This window comes from Lepus europaeus, chromosome 19, assembly GCF_033115175.1.
Source record: "Lepus europaeus isolate LE1 chromosome 19, mLepTim1.pri, whole genome shotgun sequence".
In the NCBI taxonomy this organism is placed as follows: Eukaryota; Metazoa; Chordata; class Mammalia; order Lagomorpha; family Leporidae; genus Lepus; species Lepus europaeus.
Genome location: NC_084845.1, coordinates 17460246 through 17479862, shown reverse-complemented (window position 1 = coordinate 17479862; position 19617 = coordinate 17460246). Strand labels below are relative to the sequence as shown.

General features: G+C 54.2%; 1 protein-coding gene and 1 non-coding gene across 2 annotated transcripts in view; both read left to right on the top strand.

Moving 5' to 3' along the window:
- WDR88 (WD repeat domain 88) overlaps nucleotides 1-7823 on the top strand; it is a 32348-nt gene extending 24525 nt beyond the window's left edge. The window contains exons 9-11 of the mRNA XM_062176005.1: nucleotides 1609-1677; nucleotides 5851-5943; nucleotides 7548-7823. Of these exons, the coding sequence (XP_062031989.1) occupies nucleotides 1609-1677; nucleotides 5851-5943; nucleotides 7548-7691 (306 nt within the window). The 3' untranslated portion in view covers nucleotides 7692-7823. The remainder of the gene's footprint in view (nucleotides 1-1608; nucleotides 1678-5850; nucleotides 5944-7547) is intronic.
- A 1567-nt stretch (nucleotides 7824-9390) lies between these two features.
- TRNAT-AGU (transfer RNA threonine (anticodon AGU)) lies at nucleotides 9391-9464 on the top strand. The gene has a single exon. It is a non-coding gene; the product is annotated as a tRNA-Thr (tRNA).
- Nucleotides 9465-19617: the final 10153 nt, after the last annotated feature.

The window sequence follows — 19617 nt, the reverse complement described above, 5'->3', positions numbered from 1 at the left end:
TGGCAGCATGAGATAGAGGGATCTGAGCTTTGTTCCTGCGTCATTCCACGCTGGGGGGCTGGATGCCGGGGGGTGACAGACCTGGTGCCTCCTACGGGAGCAGACGTGTCTGTGGGGAAGAATAGACAAGAAGCCAGCAGGCACATCGCCAGCAGAGAAGAGAAGGCACAGGACAATGAGCTAGGAAGACTTCAGGGACCAGTCCACAGTGGGTGGGCAGGGCGGGCTTCCTGGAGGAGACACTTGAACTGAGAGGGACTTGGTAAGGAGGGACTGGATGGGTCGGTGAGGATCTTGGGGAGGGCATTCCAGGCAGCTGGAACCACAAATGCAAAACCCGGAGGTGGGAGGATGTTGGGTGGGGCACAGAAAGGCGTGCAGAGATCGGGGCTCCAAAGCGGTGTCGACTGAACGCAAGTTAGAGGAGACTGTGATAAGGGAACATGGCCTGTAACTCAGCAGGAAGCCAAAGTGGGCTCAGTCAGGGTCCCCGTCCCAGGAGCCCCCTCGGTCAGGAGCTCCACCTGCTCCCTGGCCTTGCGATCTCACAGTCACCTCCGACTCCTGATCTGTCTGCCCCTGAGACCCATAGGGAGCCTAGCACCCTGAGCTGCAGCACCTGCGCAGGCTCCCAGGCCCGTCCGTCTGCACCATCTCCTAGAGCGTGGGGAGGCCTGGACCGTGCTGTCCTGAAAAGTGCCTTTGTCCCCTGTTGGGTTGTCCTCTTCCCTCCCCTTCTCTCCTCTCCATTCTTCCACCCTCAGGTTCCTATGCCCCTTCCTCCCACCTCTTCCCATACGGGAGAGGCCAAAACTCAACAAAGAGGCTGATGCAGAGCCCTGGTGTCACGTCAGAACCCTAGCCATGCACCTACCTCCTCTGACCTCCTTCCTACCTGCAGAAAACAAGCCTCCACGTGCCGAAGCCACAGGGGAGCATCCGAACTGACTGGAAGCCAAAAGCCCCCTGGCTGATGGGACCTCCCAGTGGGTTTCCTAGAACAAAGAATGCACACAGAAACCTCGGGCCAGATGGGAATGTAATCCCTCCCTCTTTTTTTCCCCCAACCTGCCAACTACCACAGTACTATTTAACATTTTTGAGAGACAGGGAGACAGAGAGAGTGTGTCCGTCCATCTGCGGCTTCTCTCCCCAAATGCCCACAACAGCAGGGGCTGAGCCAGGGCTGAGCCAGGGCTGGCGCCAGGTGCTAACTCAATCCGGGTCTCCCACGTGGGTGTCAGGAACCCAATGACCTGAGCCATCACTGCTGCCTCCCAGAGTCAGCATTAGCAGGAAGCTGGAGTCTGGAGCCAGAGCCGGGACCCAAAGCCAGGCACTCTGCTATTGGATGCAGGCGTCTTAGCCATGAGGCTACATGCCCATCTCACAGTATTATTTTAAAAAATATGTATATACACTGCCATGATACACGCGTTTCTCACCTGTCCTTACACTGTGCATTCCTCTTTAAATGTTGATGAAACCGGGGAAGCTTTATAAGCTGCACTTAAACATCAGCAACCGTGGGCTCCTGACTGTTGGCTTTCATTGATCTTATCCGGGCCTTTTCTCCAGGTTCTTTGTGAGACATTTATTTTTCTTTAGGGTCACAAGGACTGGGTAATGGATGTTGCCATAAGCAGCAACAAGAATTGGATTCTGTCTGCTTCAAAGGTAAAAGTGGCCAAGCGTTGAGTGACTGAACATGTCTGTTGCATTTGTCAGAATTGGTGGTAGTAGAACTGTTGTTATCAGGGCAGAGCTCCTGGGCGGGCTCAGTCTGGCATCCACACCTGGCCGCCCTCCCCACCCTGAGAGCCACTGGGATTGTGCAAAGCACACCCTTGCATCTGTAGATGTGGGAAGTTCCCAGAGACCCCTGGGTCTGCATCATGGACATTTGACCTGATTACTGAGTGGTGGAGCCAACAGGGGTCTTGTTGGGAAAGTATCAGCTGACAGACAAGTGGTAGAGACCACCTGGGATTTCGGGGGAGGACCCCTCCTTGCATCACTGCACCCAGCCCAATGGCACCCAACACTGGCCTGCATGAGACATCTAACTTCTGAGGGCTGTAGCATGGATGTGAGCGCCAGAGGAGTGGGGTCCCACCTTGCCCCTCAAACTTTTCTTGGTCACATCACACTCTAGGCTGGAGGTCCACACAAAAATCAAATATTATTCAGATTTATTTTTATTTATTTGATAGAGTTACAGAGAAAAGGAGAAACAGAGGTCTTCCATCCGCTGGTTCATTCCCCAAATGGCCACAATGACTGGAACTAGGCCAGGCTGAAATCAGGAGCCAGGAGCTTCTTCCAGGTCTCCCACATGGGTGCAGGGGCCCAAGCACCTGGGCCATTCTCCGCTGCTTTCCTAGGCACATTAGCGGGGAGCTGGATCAGAAGTAGAGCAGCTGGGACTCAGACAGGCGCCCGTATGGGATACCTGCACTGCAGGCTGGGGTTTTAACCCGCTGTGCCCCAGCCCCAGCCCCTTATTCAGCCTTCATAAAGAAAGGGAAGTATGACATAGGTTAAAGCAGCACACACACTGCATGAGGCATCTACAGCAGTCCGACTCATGGAGGCAGGAGGGAGGGTGCTGGCTGCCAGGGGCAGGGGGACGGGAGGGGGCAGTCCCTGATCGTCACAGTTTTTGTTGCGGATGATGAGAAAGTTTCGGCTACACAGGGAGGTGATGACACCAGATTGTGAATGTATTTAATATCCCCGGATTGTACACTTACCAACGGCTAAATTGGTATTGCGATGTACATTTTACTACAACACATTAAAAGACAATGACGGGAGCCGGCGCTGTGGCACAGCAGGTTAAAGCCCTAGCCTGCAGCGCCAGCATCCCATATGGATGCCAGTTTGAGTCCCAGCTGTTCCACTTCCAATCCAGCTCTCTCTTGTGGCCTGGGAAAGCAGTGGAAGATGGTCCAAGTGTTTGGGTCCTTGTACTCCTGTGGAAGACCCGGAAGAAGCTCCTGGCTCCTGACTTCAGATCAGCTCAGTTCTGACTGTTGAGGGCATCTGGGGAGTGAACCAACAGATGGAAGACTTCTCTCTCTCTCTCTCTCTCTGGGCCTCTGCTTCTTTCTGTAACTCTACATCTCAAATAAATAAATAAAATATTTAAAAATAAAATAAAATGCCCATTTAAAAAAAGATTTATTTATTTATTTGAAAGGCAGACTTACAGAGATTGGGAGGGGGGAGGGGAAGAGGGGGAGAAAGAGAGAGAGAGAGAGAATGAGAGAGAATGAGAATAAGAATATCTCTGGCCGACGCCATGGCTTAACAGGCTAATCCTCCGCCTTGCGGCGCCAGCACACTGGGTTCTATCCCGGTTGCCCCTCTTCCAGGCCAGCTCTCTGCTATGGCCCGGGAAGGCAGTGGAGGATGGCCCAAGTCCTTGGGCCCTGCACCCGCATGGGAGACGGGGAGAAGCGCCTGGCTCCTGGCTTCGGATCAGTGTGATGTGCCGGCCGCAGCGGCCATTGGAGGGTGAACCAACGGCAAAAAGGAAGACCTTTCTCTCTGTCTCTCTCTCTCTCTCACTATCCACTCTGCCTGTCAAAAAAATTAAAAAAAAAAAAAAGAAAGAATATCTTCTATCTCCTGGTTCACTCCCCAAATGGCTGCAATGGCTGGGGCTGGTCCAGGCCAAAGCAAGAACCCTTGCTCTGATAAAGGATGCCAGCATTACAGGCAATGGCATAACTCATTGCGCCACAATGCCAGCCCCTTAAATGTCACTCAAGCACACTGGATGTCATCACACATTAAACCCATCATTCTCAGGGAGTATTAAAATGGTCTCACTTCCAAGAAATGGAAAAAACTCATGGTGTGAGTTTTTGTCACAACCTGTGCCACAGCTCAAACAATTCAGGTACAACCCCTTTAGCTATTTTTCTATTTATGGCTGGCTGTGGCCTCCTCAAAGATCACCAAAGCTCTAGAAAAATAGTACAGAAATTTCTATTGTGATACTCCTTGTCTCTGTTCTAATCCTCATACATTTCAAAATTAAGAGACATTCTTCCTGTGCCAACCAAAGGTACGATTTTATGGCAGGGCAACCTTTTAACGTGTCCCCTATGTCCAGAGATGACAAGAGCCATTGTGTAGGTATGTATTTAAGGGAGGACTCGCCTTCCATTTCTATAGCGTAAAACTTCAGTGAGTGCTTCTGTACAGTGGAGGAAGGTAGAGGCAAAAGTGGCCAAGAACTCTTATTGTGAAAGACCCAGCATCACAGGTGAGCAGTGCACAGGTGTTGGGGATGTTGTGTCCCTGGTGTGCAGGCCACTCAGCCTTTCGTTTCCTCCGGCAGGCAGTTTATAGAATGAATGGACTTTTCCAAAGTTGACATTTACGTTGACTGAGGAGCAAGGTCTAAGTTGTGGTTAGATAAATGTCAACATGCCTTCATGTTTTCTGCAGTTTTAAGATTTATTTTTTTTGAAAGTCAGAGTTACATAGAGAGAAGGAGAGGCAGAGAGAGCGAGAGAGAGGTCTTCCATCTGATGGTTCACTCCCCAGATGGCTGCAACGGCCAGAGCTGCGCCCATTTGAAGCTAGGAACCAGGAGCTTCTTCTGGGTCTCCCACGTGAATGGAGGAACCCAAGGACTTGGGCCATCTTCCACTGCTTTTCCAGGCCACAGCAGAAAGCTGGATCAGAAGTGGAGCAACTGGTACCCGAACTGGTACCCATATGGGATGCCGGCACTGCAGGCGGTGACTTTACCCGCTACGCCACAGTGCCGGCTCCTGTTTTCTGCAGTTTCAATAACATCTTCATAGAAACCCAGAAGATGACTTGAAACTCCAACTTTTGCATCAAAGTGTCTAAGAGCTAGAGAGGACATATTGTTGCCATGAGTTGACAAATCCCTTCATGCACTAGAGAAACGTATGATAGTTGGTAAAATCGGACAGCGCTACAGGACAAGGGGCCAACACACCTGCTACTAAAGTTTCCACCAGAGGGCATTTAGCGGCAACTGCCGAGTTAGCAAAGGTGACATTCCTCAGTGTGCTTTAATTAGCCACAGATGCGGTCATCTTACCAGTTCTGCAGGCTACAAGTCTGCAAGGTCTCCTCAGGCTAAAATCAAGTTGTCAGCAGGACAGCATTCCTTTCTGGATCCGTTATTTTTATTCCCCAACGGGCACAGTTTACACGGCCTCACCCTTGGCGTTGCACAGTTGCATGGATTTTGTGAAATGCATGCCATCTATCTGCCATGACAGTGTCACAGTGTCACAGTCCTCGCTGCACTTCACCTGGCCCGCCCTCCTCCCCCAGAACCCTAGTCAGGGCTTCTCCTGTCTCTAGTTCTGCCTTTCCCAGAGCATCCTAGGGTGTGTGTGCCCTTTTCAGATGGTTGTTTTTTTTTTTTTTTTTGTTTTTGTTTTTGTTTTTGTTTTTTTTTTAAGATTTACTTATTTATTTGAAAGAGTTACAACCAGGCTGGGCCAGGCCAAAGCCAGGAGCCAAGAGCTTCATCAGGGTCTCCCGCATGGGAGCCAAGCACGTGAGCCATCTGTTCCACTGCTTTCCCAGACCATTAGCAGGGAGCGGGATCAGAAATGGAGCAGCTGGGCCTCGAACTGCTGCCCATATGGGATGCGGGTGTTGCAGGCAGTGGCTTTTACCTGCTGAGCCATAATGCTGGCCCCAGAAGGGCTTCTTTTGCTTACCCATAGGCATGCAAGGGTCTTCCAAGCTTTCGTCGCCCGACAGCTCATTTCTTCTAGTGTTCAGTAGCTTTCCACTATATGACGTACCCCAGCCTGTTCTGTGACTGTTGGTTTGTTGTTGTTTTAGGATAGAACCATGAGGATATGGAATATTGAAGAAATTGATGAGATTCCTTTGGTAATCAAGCAAAGAAAGGCCATGGGCTTAAAAGTGCAACAGGTTGGTATTGGGTAAAACGAAGCCCAGTGAAGGCCTCCACTCTCCCCCTCCCCAAACACTCATTTATTATTTGAACGAACATCTATTGCACGGTTGGGGGCACAGCCCTGAGCAGAGTGAAACTCTTGCTGTGCAGGACCTTGAATTCTAAAAGGGGGCGAAAAACAGGAAAAATGTGTAGAAGTCACAGGGTGAAAGTAATTTGGAGAGCAAGCACCCAGGAGAGGGGAGTGGGAGTGCTGGGGGTCACAGTAGCTTCCCGGGAGGTCAGAGAAGGCCTCCCTGAGTAGGTGCCATCTGTGCAGACTGGTCGGCTGTGTGGACGTTTGGGGAGAGCACTTGCCTGCAGGGGCCTGGGGTGAGGCAGGAGCGAGCCTGCTGTGTCTGAGTGGAGTGAACGAGGGGAGACGAGGCTCCGGGAATGCTGATCAGCGCACAGCTGGACGGCCTGTGTCCTGTTTCTCACGCAAGAGGTTCCGGCAATTCGGATTCTCTAGTCCCAGTGGGACAGTGGGCACACCTGCTTCCCCAGGCCCGGCCCAGAGGCCATCCCCGGGCAGTGAGTGGACACACGTGTCTGCTGCCTGGAGAGGCCGAGCGGTATAGTGTCCTGGGGCCCCTGGAATCCTCCCTCCCTCTCTTGGAACCCAGCTGGGAGCCGCTGCTTCTGGCAATGGCTAATTTGGGAGCAGCGCTGCAAGGCAGGGAGGGGAGGGCTGGGACCCACGTGGACCTTGTCTCTGTGGCCACCTGGTCCTCAAGGCCGTCACCGCTACACAGCAGTGACGCTGACAGCCAAGGAACTGCCTCCTCTGTGACCCCTGTTCCGGGGTTGGACCATGGGAAAGAGGCTGTGGGATGGCGGGGACGGAGAAGAGAGAAAAGGAGAAAGAGACCTATCTGAAGCTGTGGCAGAGCCGGGTCACGAGAAACCGGAGGCCGGGTGGCCTAGATAGCTTGCCCAAGGCATAATGTGCCCCCACTTCTCCTGCAGTGGCTTGGAGTACCCCGCAGGCTCGTCACAACGGGACCATGCTGGGGTGGGAGCCCCGGCCAGGCCTCCACCCGTGGCCCCAGGGTCCCTGCCCCACGCTATTGCTTGCTTGCCAAGTGGGAAGCAGAAGAGTTGGCGAGCGCTGCCATCCTTGTCCACTGTTCTCTGTGCATTCGGGGGCAGAGACAGGCAGCAGGAGGAGGGTCAGTACCTGGGTCAACCTGGTTAGAGCCCCTGCCTCGCTTAGAAACCTTGCCTACTTGCTTCCCCCGGTTCTGTGAGTGACCAATCCCCAGGATGTTGGGGACCCAGGACACTTCCTCCATCCCACAATAGACTCTGCATACCGCAAGGGACAGGGCTGCACACCTACCCCCGTCCGCCCCACCACCAAGTGGCTGCTCACCCGTGCCCTCAGGACCCCCATGGCAGGGGACATGGGATGGCAGTACCTGTGCAACCTCCGAGAAGCCTGGGCCTCTCTCTGCAGCCTGCAATGTCCTCCCTTGTGGGGTGAGAGGCTCCAGCCAGGGAAGCGGCTGCCCGTCCTCTCTGCCTTGATCCCCACTGACCAGCACCTCCTTTCTTTCATAAAAACTTTTCACGCCAGTGCGAAGGATGTGACAAGCCCTTCTCCATCTTCGAGAGCGACTCCTCTTCTGAAATATTCACTCAGTGTGTGTTCTGCCGGATGGAAGCCCAGGACTTGCTGGAAGATTCTTTGTCACAGTCGGAAGGGGACAGCAACAGCTGATGGCCCCTGGGCCCTGTAAGTGACCTGAGCACAGGCCACCTGCCACGAGGTTGCCGGCTCTGCAGGGACCTTCCTGCTGGGCCCCTCCCAGGCTCAGCGACACTGGGCTGGGCTCACGCCACAGCACCGTTAGGGGAGCAACGCCGAGTTTTCATGCAGAATAAATCGAGATTCCTTTGGAAAACAAGCGTGCATGTGGAGAAGCATTTTTGCCGCTCCTGTTTCAGGCCCTGGTGTTCACCCCTTCTCTTTCTTGGAACTCGGCGTAGCAGCAACAGCACCTCCCCAGGAAGGGCTTGGCACATGAAGATGTGTCTGGGCCCCGGCAGATGAGGACGGCGAGGCATTGTGGGTGCCTCCCTGGCTGCTGGAGTTTGGGTGTGGTTTGTCTCCCCCATGTCTCCCCCAGGCTCATGTGCTGGAAGGCTGGGTCCTCACTCAAACAGTAGTGGAAGGTGATGGGGAATTAAGGCCCTTGGAAAGGACGCCGCCCGCGTGGAGAAAGCGGGTTGGGTCCCCCCAGGACTGGATGAATTACTGAGGATGGGTACCACCCTGACGTCCTCCTCAGGTCTGGCCTGATCTTGGACTTGCTAGAACCTTGAGCTCAGTAAACCTCTCTTCTTCCAAAGTCCTCGGCCTCAAGTATTCTGTTACGGCAACAGAACCGGGGCTGCAGCCCCCAGCTGGCCACCTGCAGAGCAGAGGGAGGTCTGAAAGCCTGGTTCTGGCTCCCAGGAGGCCCACGCAGATACCCTCTGCGTCCACAGCCCATCACGCAACACACAATTTAGAAAGGGTGAGGGGCTCCCCTTTCCGTTTGCTATGCTTCGCGTGATTTTCTAACTGCAGGACTGACTGCCAGTGTCAGTCTCTGACCGCGGTGCATGGAGCCACCACAACCCGAGAACCATCACTTGGGCAGGAACCACGCTGGGACACGATGTGGGGGCTGCTCAGCCTTTGTCCACGTGCTCACACGGCGGGTGGACGGACACTAGGGCTTCCTCAAGCCGACCCACTGCGAGCCGCACCCCCACCGACGGGCCCCGGAGGCTCCTGCTGCACACTCCCGCGTGCAGGCCGCCCGCGAGCCAGCTAGCGGAGCTGGGCTTGGTCAGGGCCCAGCAGCCGGTGCAGCCGAGGGGCGGAGCCTGGGGGGAGGACGCCTTGTCCCGCTCAGGCAGCCCCCCGACGGTGCTGGGGCTCCAAGGCCACCGAAGCCCTTGGTCCCTTGGGGTCTGCTCCGGGTGCCCGGCCCCCTCGGCCTTCCCCCGGCTCGGGGAGAAGCGGCCCAACTTGGCGTCACGGGCCGGCGGCGCGGAAGGCGCCTGGCTCCCCAGGGGCTCTGCAGCCCGGCCGCGCTGGCGGAGCGACGGGCCGGAACGCGCGTGGGGAACCGGCCGCGTCCGCCCCACTTCAGGCAAGGGAGAAAGCCCGACTAGGCGCGAGCAACCCGCCGACGCCCTCCCGACTCTCCGCCAAGTGGGTACCACGGCGCCGCGGAAGCCCGGGCCGCCCAGGCCCCGCCCACCAAGCCCGAGTTTCCGGTTTCCGGGAGCGCCTTTTGCTCGGGTCTCCCGGGGACGCGGGAACTTGCACCGCGCACGCGCAGGTGGCAGACGCGCTCTCTGCACATGCGCAGGGCATCTGGGATAAATAGTAATGAGGAATAGATTCTCGCGGTGCCCATACAACTGGCGCCGTGGCTTAGTTGGTTAAAGCGCCTGTCTAGTAAACAGGAGATCCTGGGTTCGAATCCCAGCGGTGCCTCTACCGGATGGAGTGCTTCGCACTTTTTTTCCACCTGGCCTGTCTGCATGATTTTCAGAGGCCGTTTCAGCCGGGGAGGGCGCTGTCTGGCGTCTGTGTCCCACATGTCGTCTGGTTGCGGGAGCTGCGGAGGGCAGTGGGCGCCACGCTGTTCCCCGCGTGTGGAGCAGGCCGGCGAGGAGCCAGGGCTTCCGCGCGGGATCTCTCTTCCAGCCTTGAGCATCGCCAGGCCTAGCCAGGCCCTCCCAGGTCTCCTCGCAGGGGCGGCGTGCCGGGCTCAGCCCGGCCGCTGGGACCTGCAGGCGGCTGTCCGCGTGGCCACCCGCAGGGTCGGGCCGTGGCCGAGCCCCCAGGACCTGGGCTGTGCACGGCCGGCTGGGGCTGGTGACGCAGAGACACTCCTCAGGTGCCCACGACGGCTGGGGCTGGGCCAGGGCTGAAGCCAGGATCCCGCACCAGGTCTCCCACGTGGGTGGCAGAGACCCGAGAGCGGGCGGCTGGAGTCAGGAGCCATGGCATCCGTCCCAGGCTAAGCGCTGCTCCAAAGCCAGGAGCCAGGAGCCTCTTCCTGGTCTCCCACGCGGGTGCAGGGGCCCAAGGACTTGGGCCATCTTCTGCTTTCCCAGGCCACAGCAGAGAGCTGGATCGGAAGTGGAGCAACCAGGGATTGAACTGGCGTCCATAAGGGATGCTGGCACCGCTGGTGGCAGTTTTACCCACTACGCCACAGCGCCGACCTCAGGTCAGGGCTATGCTAACTGCTAAACGCTCACCCCGCGGAGCATTCTGGGTTTTCCTGAAGTCCCCAGGGACAGGACGGTTCCTGGTGGGAGGCTGAGGTCCAGGCAGCCGCATGCAGTCCCTTCCTCTGCCTGTCTGTTGGGCCTGGGTCCGTTTTTTCTTTTAGTGGGGATGGAGCTTGGGGGTGGCCAATCTCAGCTGCTGGCAGCTTGGTTTTTGCCGGACAAGGCCGAGAGAAGTTGGCAGAGGCCCCCTGGCTTTGCAGTGCAGACAGACACATTCACCTGAATCCAGCTGGGGTGAATTCTGAGGCCGGCCACTGGGGCTGGGGGCATGGGGGCCCCTCAGACGTAGGCAGACTGTCCCTCGCAAGCAGGCCGTCAGCTGTGGCTGGACAGCCGTCTCCGGCCCGGCCAGCGTCTCCCCGCTAACAGCTCCTTGTGCTGCATGTGTGACCTTGCGGCTTTAAATCACACCTCCTGGGTGGGTGCAAGCTTCCACCCAGAGCTGGCAGGGGAGGGGGCTGAGCCCCTGGGGAGAGTCGGGCTGTCTCAGGAGACCCCTGCTATCTCCATGAGCCCCACGCCAATCAACACACATATGTGAGAACCCCGCCCAGTGGGCACCCCCAGTAGAATGACCCAGTGAACAGACGGCCATGCCGTAAAAACCCTGGGCACTTCCTCAAAGCCACTGTCCTGTTTGGGCACTCCGCCTGGGCTCCTCCGGGACCAGATACTTTTCAGTCACTTGCCAATCAAACAAAAGTTTCTGCCTCTTTGCAAATTGTTTCCTGACTTTTTATTTCTATACTGAGCTGAGGAAAAGAACCCAGGAGATTCGCTCTGGCAAGTGCCCTCCCCTCTGTGACCGGTAATACATTCATGGGGAAGTGGGCCTGAGCCATTGTGGGGTTGGCCTCCGCATCTTTCCCCCTAGCTGGAGGGATTTAGGATCAGTTTTGAGCATTTGTGTGTTAGGTGGCTGAGGGGAGTTGTCGATGGGAGGGAGCACCCCCGGGGCAGTGAGCAAAGGCAGAAAAGAGAAATGGGGCCAGGGTTCTGTGGACCCCTCCTTCTGTTAGGCGGGAAGTTAGAAACTATGAGTGTGGGCGGGGCCTAAAGCAAACAAGGCTTCTGCAGATGGGAGAGCCCTGGAAGCCCACCTTGGAATCCGCCCAGGATTTTATAGTACACAGTCCTGCGGTACCCCAACAACTTTACAGGTGGTCCCACCTCCCCCCAGCCAGGGAAATCTCCCCGGGAGAATCCTCTCTGCTCAGCACCAAATTCGTTACCAAGCCTGACAACAATAAAACCTTCACAGCCAGGAACACTTCTGTTCCTTAACAAAGACTCCCTTCGCCCGTGACAGGGCCTTTGCACTTGCCACGCCAGGCGTTTTGAACGATGGCTAGTGGAGATGAGTGCAGTAAAGGTTCTTGTCTTCACACAAGAAAGAATTCAGATGTGAGAGGGTCGTGGCAAGCAAGGTAGCAAGGTGTCATGGGTCAGGGCATCATCGGAACCGATGGGCTCCTCTCCAAACGCAAGGTGACGCAACTGCTCTGGCCTTTAGGCTGGGGCAATCAAGAGTGTGTGGTTCGATGGAGAGGACACATGGACGGGCCAGGCGGCAGCTCAGGAAAGAGCCGAGAACCGGGAACAATGCACCCGACGAGCAGGTGGGCGTCTCAGGAAGCAGCCGAGGGTGCAGTCTGTACTCACACCGGGGCTTACGGGGGAGTGGGCTCCCGTCCTCTCCATGCTTCCTGCCCCTCCTGCCTCTTCTCCTGGACAAAGGATTTGCTGAGGATGAGTTAGGGGAAATTTCTCTCAAGGCTTCACTACCCAGTGCTGTCAGACGGGGCAGCTCACCTGGCTTCAGGCAGAGGGGATTCCCCTTGGGTGTCTTCCTTGGCTGTGTGTGTGTGTGTGTGGGGGGGGAGATGGGACCACCTATAATGCTGTCAGGATATGGGCAGGACTGGGTATGTGGGGGAAGCTGGGACCACCTATAACATCGGGGTATGGGCAGGACTTGGAATGTGGGGGAAGCTGGGAGCATCTATAACATTGTCAGGGTATGGGCAGGACTGGGTATGTGGGGGGGAGCTGGGAGCACCTATAACGTTGTCGGGGTATAGGCAGGACTGGGTATGTGGGGGGGAGCTGGGACCACCTATAATGTTGTCAGGGTATGGGCAGGACTGGGTATGTGGTGGGGAGCTGGGAGCACCTATAACGTTGTCAGGGTATGGGCAGGACTGGGTATGTGGGGGAGGGGAGCTGGGAGCACCTATAATGTTGTCAGGGTATGGGCAGGACTGGGTATGTGGGGGGGAGCTGGGAGCACCTATAACGTTGTTGGGGTATGGGCAGGACTGGGTATGTGGGGGAGGGGAGCTGGGAGCACCTATAATGTTGTCAGGGTATGGGCAGGACTGGGTATGTGGTGGGGAGCTGGGAGCACCTATAACGTTGTCGGGGTATGGGCAGGACTTGGTATGTGGGGGGGAAGCTGGGAGCACCTATAACGTTGTCAGGGTATGGGCAGGACTGGGTATGTGGTGGGGGGGGAGCTGGGAGCACCTATAATGTTGTCAGGATATGGGCAGGACTGGGTATGTGGGGGGGGGGGAGCTGGGAGCACCTATAATGTTGTCAGGGTATGGGCAGGACTGGGTATGTGGTGGGGAGCTGGGAGCACCTATAACGTTGTCGGGGTATAGGCAGGACTGGGTATGTGGGGGGGAGCTGGGAGCCCCTATAATGTTGTCAGGGTATGGGCAGGACTTGGTATGTGGGGGGGAAGCTGGGAGCACCTATAACATTGTCGGGGTATGGGCAGGACTTGGTATGTGGGGGGGAAGCTGGGAGCACCTATAACGTTGTTGGGGTATGGGCAGGACTTGGCATGTGGGGGAAGCTGGGACCACCTATAACGTTGTCAGGGTATGGGCAGGACTGGGTATGTGGGGGGGAGCTGGGACCACCTATAATGTTGTCGGGGTATGGGCAGGACTTAGTATGTGGGGGGGAAGCTGGGAGCACCTATAACGTTGTTGGGGTATGGGCAGGACTTGGTATGTGGGGGGAAGATGGGAGCACCTATAACGTTGTTGGGGTATGGGCAGGACTGGGTATGTGGGGGGGGGGAAGCTGGGAGCACCTATAACGTTGTCGGGGAATGGGCAGGACTGGGTATGTGGGGGGGAAGCTGGGAGCACCTATAACGTTGTCGGGGTATGGGCAGGACTGGGTATGTGGTGGGGAGCTGGGAGCACCTATAACGTTGTTGGGGTATGGGCAGGACTGGGTATGTGGGGGGGAAGCTGGGAGCACCTATAATGTTGTCAGGATATGGGCAGGACTTGGTATGTGGGTGGGGGGAGCTGGGAGCACCTATAATGTTGTCAGGGTATGGGCAGGACTGGGTATGTGGGGGGGAGCTGGGAGCACCTATAACGTTGTTGGGGTATGGGCAGGACTGGGTATGTGGGGGGGAGCTGGGAGCACCTATAACGTTGTTGGGGTATGGGCAGGACTGGGTATGTGGGGGGGAGCTGGGAGCACCTATAACGTTGTCGGGGTATGGGCAGGACTTAGTATGTGGGGGGAAGCTGGGAGCACCTATAACGTTGTTGGGGTACGGGCAGGACTTGGTAGTGTAAAATCCCGGACTGCTTCCAAGGCTGCTGGAGGCTGCTACATGCCTGTCCACAGGTGCTTCGTTTTTCTTAGGCCCCTCTCCCACGTGTAGGCTACTGTCCGCCTTCCTAGGACAAAGCACAAGGAGGCGATTCAGGGTAGCTGAATGAGGGAAGGAAGCAGCCCAGCATCTGAACATCGAAAGCCTTGTCCATGTCCAATAACCTGGTTAGGTGGGTCCCACCTACTCCCGGAGGTATCTTAGGTGAATTCTCCCTACCCTGCACCAGGGAGGCTGCTAGGCCCTGTAACACTGTGCCGATAAAGCCCTCGGAGGAATTTCACCACTTCCATGCCCGATGAGCCATCCCAGCACTGTCCCAGGGGAGGGAGATGGGAGGAGAAATGGTGGCCCCATACCCACACAAACTCCAGCCTGGGTGCATGCCGGCTGTCCTCTCCTTGGTACACTCTGCTAGCTTCCTTCCTGCCAGTCTCTGCCTCACGGCTGAAACTCTCGTGGATGACTTGAACCTCTGTTTGGCCACGTCTGGTAACGTATTTTTTGGCAAGCCGGCCAGGAGGGAGATCAAGAGTGGCAGTGAGTCTGAGCAGCGGCACCTGTGGGCTTGAGGAGTGCTCCACGCCCAGCCTCTTTCTACCCTTCCTCCTGCCTTGTCTGCTTTTAGGCTGCTCACTGCCGGAAGACTCCATGGCAGAATACACCGGGGGTAGACAGGGAAGATGCTGGCATGAGGACAATGTCCACAGTTGCCTGACACCATGCGCCTACCCAATCCCCGCAGCCAGTCCCATCAGTAGGACCCTACAAGTGACCAAGGCACGCTCACCTTTCTTTAGACGGACTCTCTAGACTTTGGCGGCTGACCCTCTGAGCTGACCAGCCCGGCGTCTGGCCACTAGCCCCTCTCATTCATCTCAAATGTCAGGAAGGTTCGGGGCTGTTGTATCTGTTCAGCGGCCAGGACCCAAGACCCAGCCTCAGCTGGCTCCCAAATCGTTACTTCTTACTCCCCACTGAAGGAAGCCACGGGCCTCATTCTACTGCTTCCTTTCCCACCATCTTATAAAGCACTTCTATTTTTAAAGACAGAATAACACAGAGAGAGGGAGTAAGAGAGCAAAAGATCTTCCATCAGCTGGCTCACTCCTCCAGTGGCCACAACAGCTGGGGACTGGGCCAGGCCTACTCCATCCGGGTCTCCTGTGTGGATGGCAGGGGCCACGTATGGGACGGTGGGTGAAACCCTGCTCTGCCTTCAGAGTGTGGTAAGCTGCTGAGTTGTTAGAAGTGTGACCTCTGTTATTTCAAGTCTGAGTCCCTTGAACTATTTCCAATGACATCCATGGATCTATGTCTTTTACTTAACACATTGTTGGTTCTATACTTAAATGTTTCGACTTCTAGGGTTGAAGATTTTCCTGAGACTTCTGGGGTTTGCAACACTTCGGTAAAGTATAATTGTGTAAACAAAGATTGACTTGTTTCCTGCCTAATTTTTAAAAAAAAAGATTTATTTATTTATTTATTTTAAAGGCAGAGTTACAGACAGAGAGAGGGAGAGACAGAGAGATTTTCCATTTGCTGGTCCACTCCCCAAATGGCCATAATGGCCAGAACTGGGCCTGATGGTATTTCTTCCGAGGGGGAAATGTTAGGTAGGAAGGCTGACGTTAGCCTACGTGTGTGAGAGGCGCCCAAGAACAAACAAAATAGTATCAACAAAATCCTGTAATCCTACGACCTGGAGGGAAGTCCGTACCAGCCAGTGCCTCGTGGGCAGTGCGGGTGTAGGCTTTTTCCTGGTGTGTGTGTGTGCGCGCGCGCATGCAGGAAATGCTTCGCATTGTAGTCTCATAATTTGGGGGCCCCTGTTGCCCCTGGGAAAGTCTCTCTACCTGGGGCGCGAGCGCCCAAGCTCAGCCAAGCCTACGGCCGCAGCCGCCGTGCGGGGTTCGCCTGCGCCCTCTTCCGGACGCATGTGAGAAAGGCGTCTTCCTGGGGGCAGAAACCCGGGAGCAGGTGCATCTGTTCTGTCTGGTTCTCCGGGAGCCCCGTATGGCTGTTTAGGAGGTGCAAAGGCTAGGAGAAATGCGTGGGCAATTTTCCCCAAGTCCGTCTGATCTTAGAGACGGCAGAAACCCGCAGGAAACCCACAGCCTCACTAAGAGAGGTGGGAGAGGAAGGCGCATTGTTTATCACGTGGCTGGCGCTGAGTGCTAGATGGTGGCCTGAGTCCAGAACCCTGCATACTAGTGGGACCGAGAAATGTTGGAGACGTGGAAGGGATTATGTCAGAAAGCCAGAACTGACCTGCCCTTGTACTGTGGTACTCTTCCTCCTCTTGTGTTCATATGAGCTACCCCAAGTCTGCTTTGCAATATGTGAGTTATAAATTGCAAATAAAATCCTACAGAAGATAGATTTTAATAATTTATATATTTTAAATAATTTTTATAATTTAAATAATTTTATAACATATAATTTTAAATTTTATAATTTTAAAAATTTTATATTTTAAATAATTTTTATAATTTCCTATAAAATTTCTGTTTGAGAGGCAGAGACAAATAAAGTTCCCATCCACTGGTTCACTCTCCAAATGCCCACAACAGCTAGGACTGAGTAGGGCTGGACCTGGGAGCCAGGAACTCCATCCGGGTCTCCCATGTGGGTGGCAGGGACCCAGTCACTAGAGCCATCACTGCTGCCTCGCATTAGCATCAGCAGGAAGCTGGAGTCAGGAGCCACACAGGGACTTGAACCCATGCACTCCCATGTAGGGCACAGGCACCTAGCCAATAGGTCCAACACCCCCCACACTCTCCTGAGAGCCCATTCTCTGGGTGACTAACACATTCGGTGGGACCAGCATTCATGGCTTCCAAGGGAGTTTCCCCCATGACCTAACCATCATCCACCAGGGGACGAAGCTTCCAGAACAGACACACTTAGCAAAATACCACATAGCAAATGCCACAACTGAACCCTGCCTTAAACCACGATCAGAACCCCTGGCACACCACTCCTCGGTCCATCCTGTAGTCGTCCTGACAGGCTGCTGCTCACCTGAATTTAGTCTTTGTCATTCCTCTATTTCCCTTCCGACCTTACTAGGTATGCATGCACTCTCTGACAATACAGAGGCTTCTTTTGCACACTTGACACCTGGTGTGCGGGGGGGGGGGGGGGGGGGCTTCTGCTGTGAGTTGCTTGTTCTATTCAATCACATTTGGGGTGAGATTGATTCATGTCGCTACAATGTTGCATATTTTTTTTACTGCTGTAGAGTATTCCATCATGTGACTAGTCCAGCTCGTATTTATGCTTATATTTAATGTTTTACTATTGTAGGAAGTACTGCTGAGGGGCCGGCACTGTGGAACAGGTTAGTTCTCTGCCTGCAGTGCCAGCATCCCATATGGGCGCTGGTTTGAGTCCTTGCTACTCCGCTTCCAGTCCAGCTCTCTGCTATGGCCTAGGAAAGCAGTAGAAGATGGTCCAAGTGCTTGGGCCCCTGCACTCATGTGGGAGACCTGGGGGAAGCTCCTGGCTCCTGGCTTTGGATCGGCCCAGCTCTGGCCATTGTGACCCTTTGGGGAGTAAACCAGTGGGTGGAAGACCTTTCTCTCTGCCTCTCCCTCTTTCTGTAACTCTGCCTCTCAAATAAATAAAATCTTTAAAAAAAGAGAAAGAAAGAAGTACTGCTGGGAATCCACAGTGCCACTGTCTGTGCACCTGGGCCCGGGGGGGGAGGGGGGAGATGCCTTGCTGGCTCCCAGTGTCAGTCCTCTCATGCGAGCACCCTCCAGGGAGGTGGAAGAGCTTAACAGGGCCAAGGCACAAGATTCCTCATGGCTCCAGATCTCCACCAAGTGATTGGCTTGGCAGTCTCAGTCCCCACCCCAAGTCTTGGAAGAAGACATGGGGTCTTGTTGTGGTTCTGGTTGGCAGTCCCCCAAGCTCTTGGGAGGTAGTGTATTTTCTTATATTTATTGGTCATATATTGTTTGGTTGCCCCCTCTTAATCTTGGCGTGTTTTCATTGGTTTGTTCAGGGAACCCTTCTCTACCCAGCAGCATGAGATATTTTCATCTAGACATGCTTTAAAAGTGAGTTTACAGCTAGAATTTTTTAAAAAAATATTTATTTGTTTACTTGAAGGCAGAGTTACAGAGAGAGAGAGAGAGAGAGAGGTCTTCCATCTCCCCAGATGGTTGCAACGGCCGGAGCTGTGCTGATCTGAAGCCAGGAGCCAGGAGCTTCCTCTGGGTCTCCCATGCAGGTGTAGGGGCCCCTACAGCTAGAATTTTAACCCACCTCTCTTTGAGTTTTGAAGGAATGGTGTGAAGTAGCGATGTGAGAATATAACCTCTAGGGCCTCTGGGAAATATTTACACACCAAAAACATCAAAACCAGAATTTAAATGGAGCCCCAGAAACAGTTCATGTACCCCCAACTGAGGCAGAAAAAGGGAAATAGAGAAACTGAAGCCAAATGGCAAGAATGAGAAACATGTAATAAACTATGGACACGAATCTACTGTACCAGCGATCCCATTAAATGCAAACACGCCAAGCACACTGGCAAAAGACAGATGGCCAGGATGCTTGGGAAAATATGCATTGTTTTGCAATAGTTACTGTAACAGATGAACTCTATGCATAGAAGTCTATATGCAGAGCAGCAGAAAATTTTTTTAAGATTTATTTATTTGTTTGAAAGAGTTACAGAGAAAAGAAAGACACACACACACACACAGAGAGAGAGAGAGAGAGAGAGAGAGAGAGAGAGAGAGAGAAATCTTCCTTCCACTGGTTCACTCCCCAAATGGCTGCAATGACCAGGAGTAAGCTGGGCCAAAGAGAGGAGCCAGGAGCTTCTTCTGGATCTCCCACTTGGGAAGCAGGGGCCCAAGCATCTGGGCCATCCTCTGCTGCTTTCCCAGGCCATAGCAGAGAGTTGGATTGGAAGTGGAGCAGCCTGGACTTGAACTAGTACCCATATGGGATGCTGGCATTGCAGGAGGTGGCTTTACCTGCTGTGCCACAATGCTGGCCCCAGCTGAGCTATGTTTTAAAAAACAATTTTGGGGTTCGCACTGTGGCACAGAGGGTTAAAACCCCAGCCTGCAGCACTGGCATCCCATATACATGGTGGTTGGAGTCCTAGCTGCTCCACTTCCGATCCAGCTCCCTGCTCAGCTCCGGCCATTGTGGTCATTTGGGGAGTGAACCAGTGGGTGGAAGACCTCTGTCTCTGTCTCTGCCTCTCTCTGTAACTCTTTCAAATAAAGAAAATAAATATTTTTAAAAAACAAATTTTATGCTCTCTACTAGGAACTCACTTCAAGTGCCATGAAGCATATAAATTAGAATAGGAAAAGTATGAAGGGAAATGTGCCACATGAACACTAATGAAAACAGAAAGTGTCTGTATTAACTCAAGACAAAGTAGACTTCAGAGCCAAAGAAGTGACCAAAGATAAAGAGGGATTTTCCATAATAACTGAAGGATCGATTTATCAAGAAGCCACAATCCTTTTTTTAAAGATTTATTTATTTATTTGAAAGTCAGAGTTACACACAGAGAGAAGGAAAAGCAGAGAGAGAGAGAGGGGGGGGGGGGTCTTCCATCTGCTGGTTCAATCCCCAGATGGCCACAACAGCTGGAGCTGCACTGATCCGAAGCCAGGAACCAGGAGCTTCTTCCAGGTCTCCCACATGGGTGCAGGGGTCC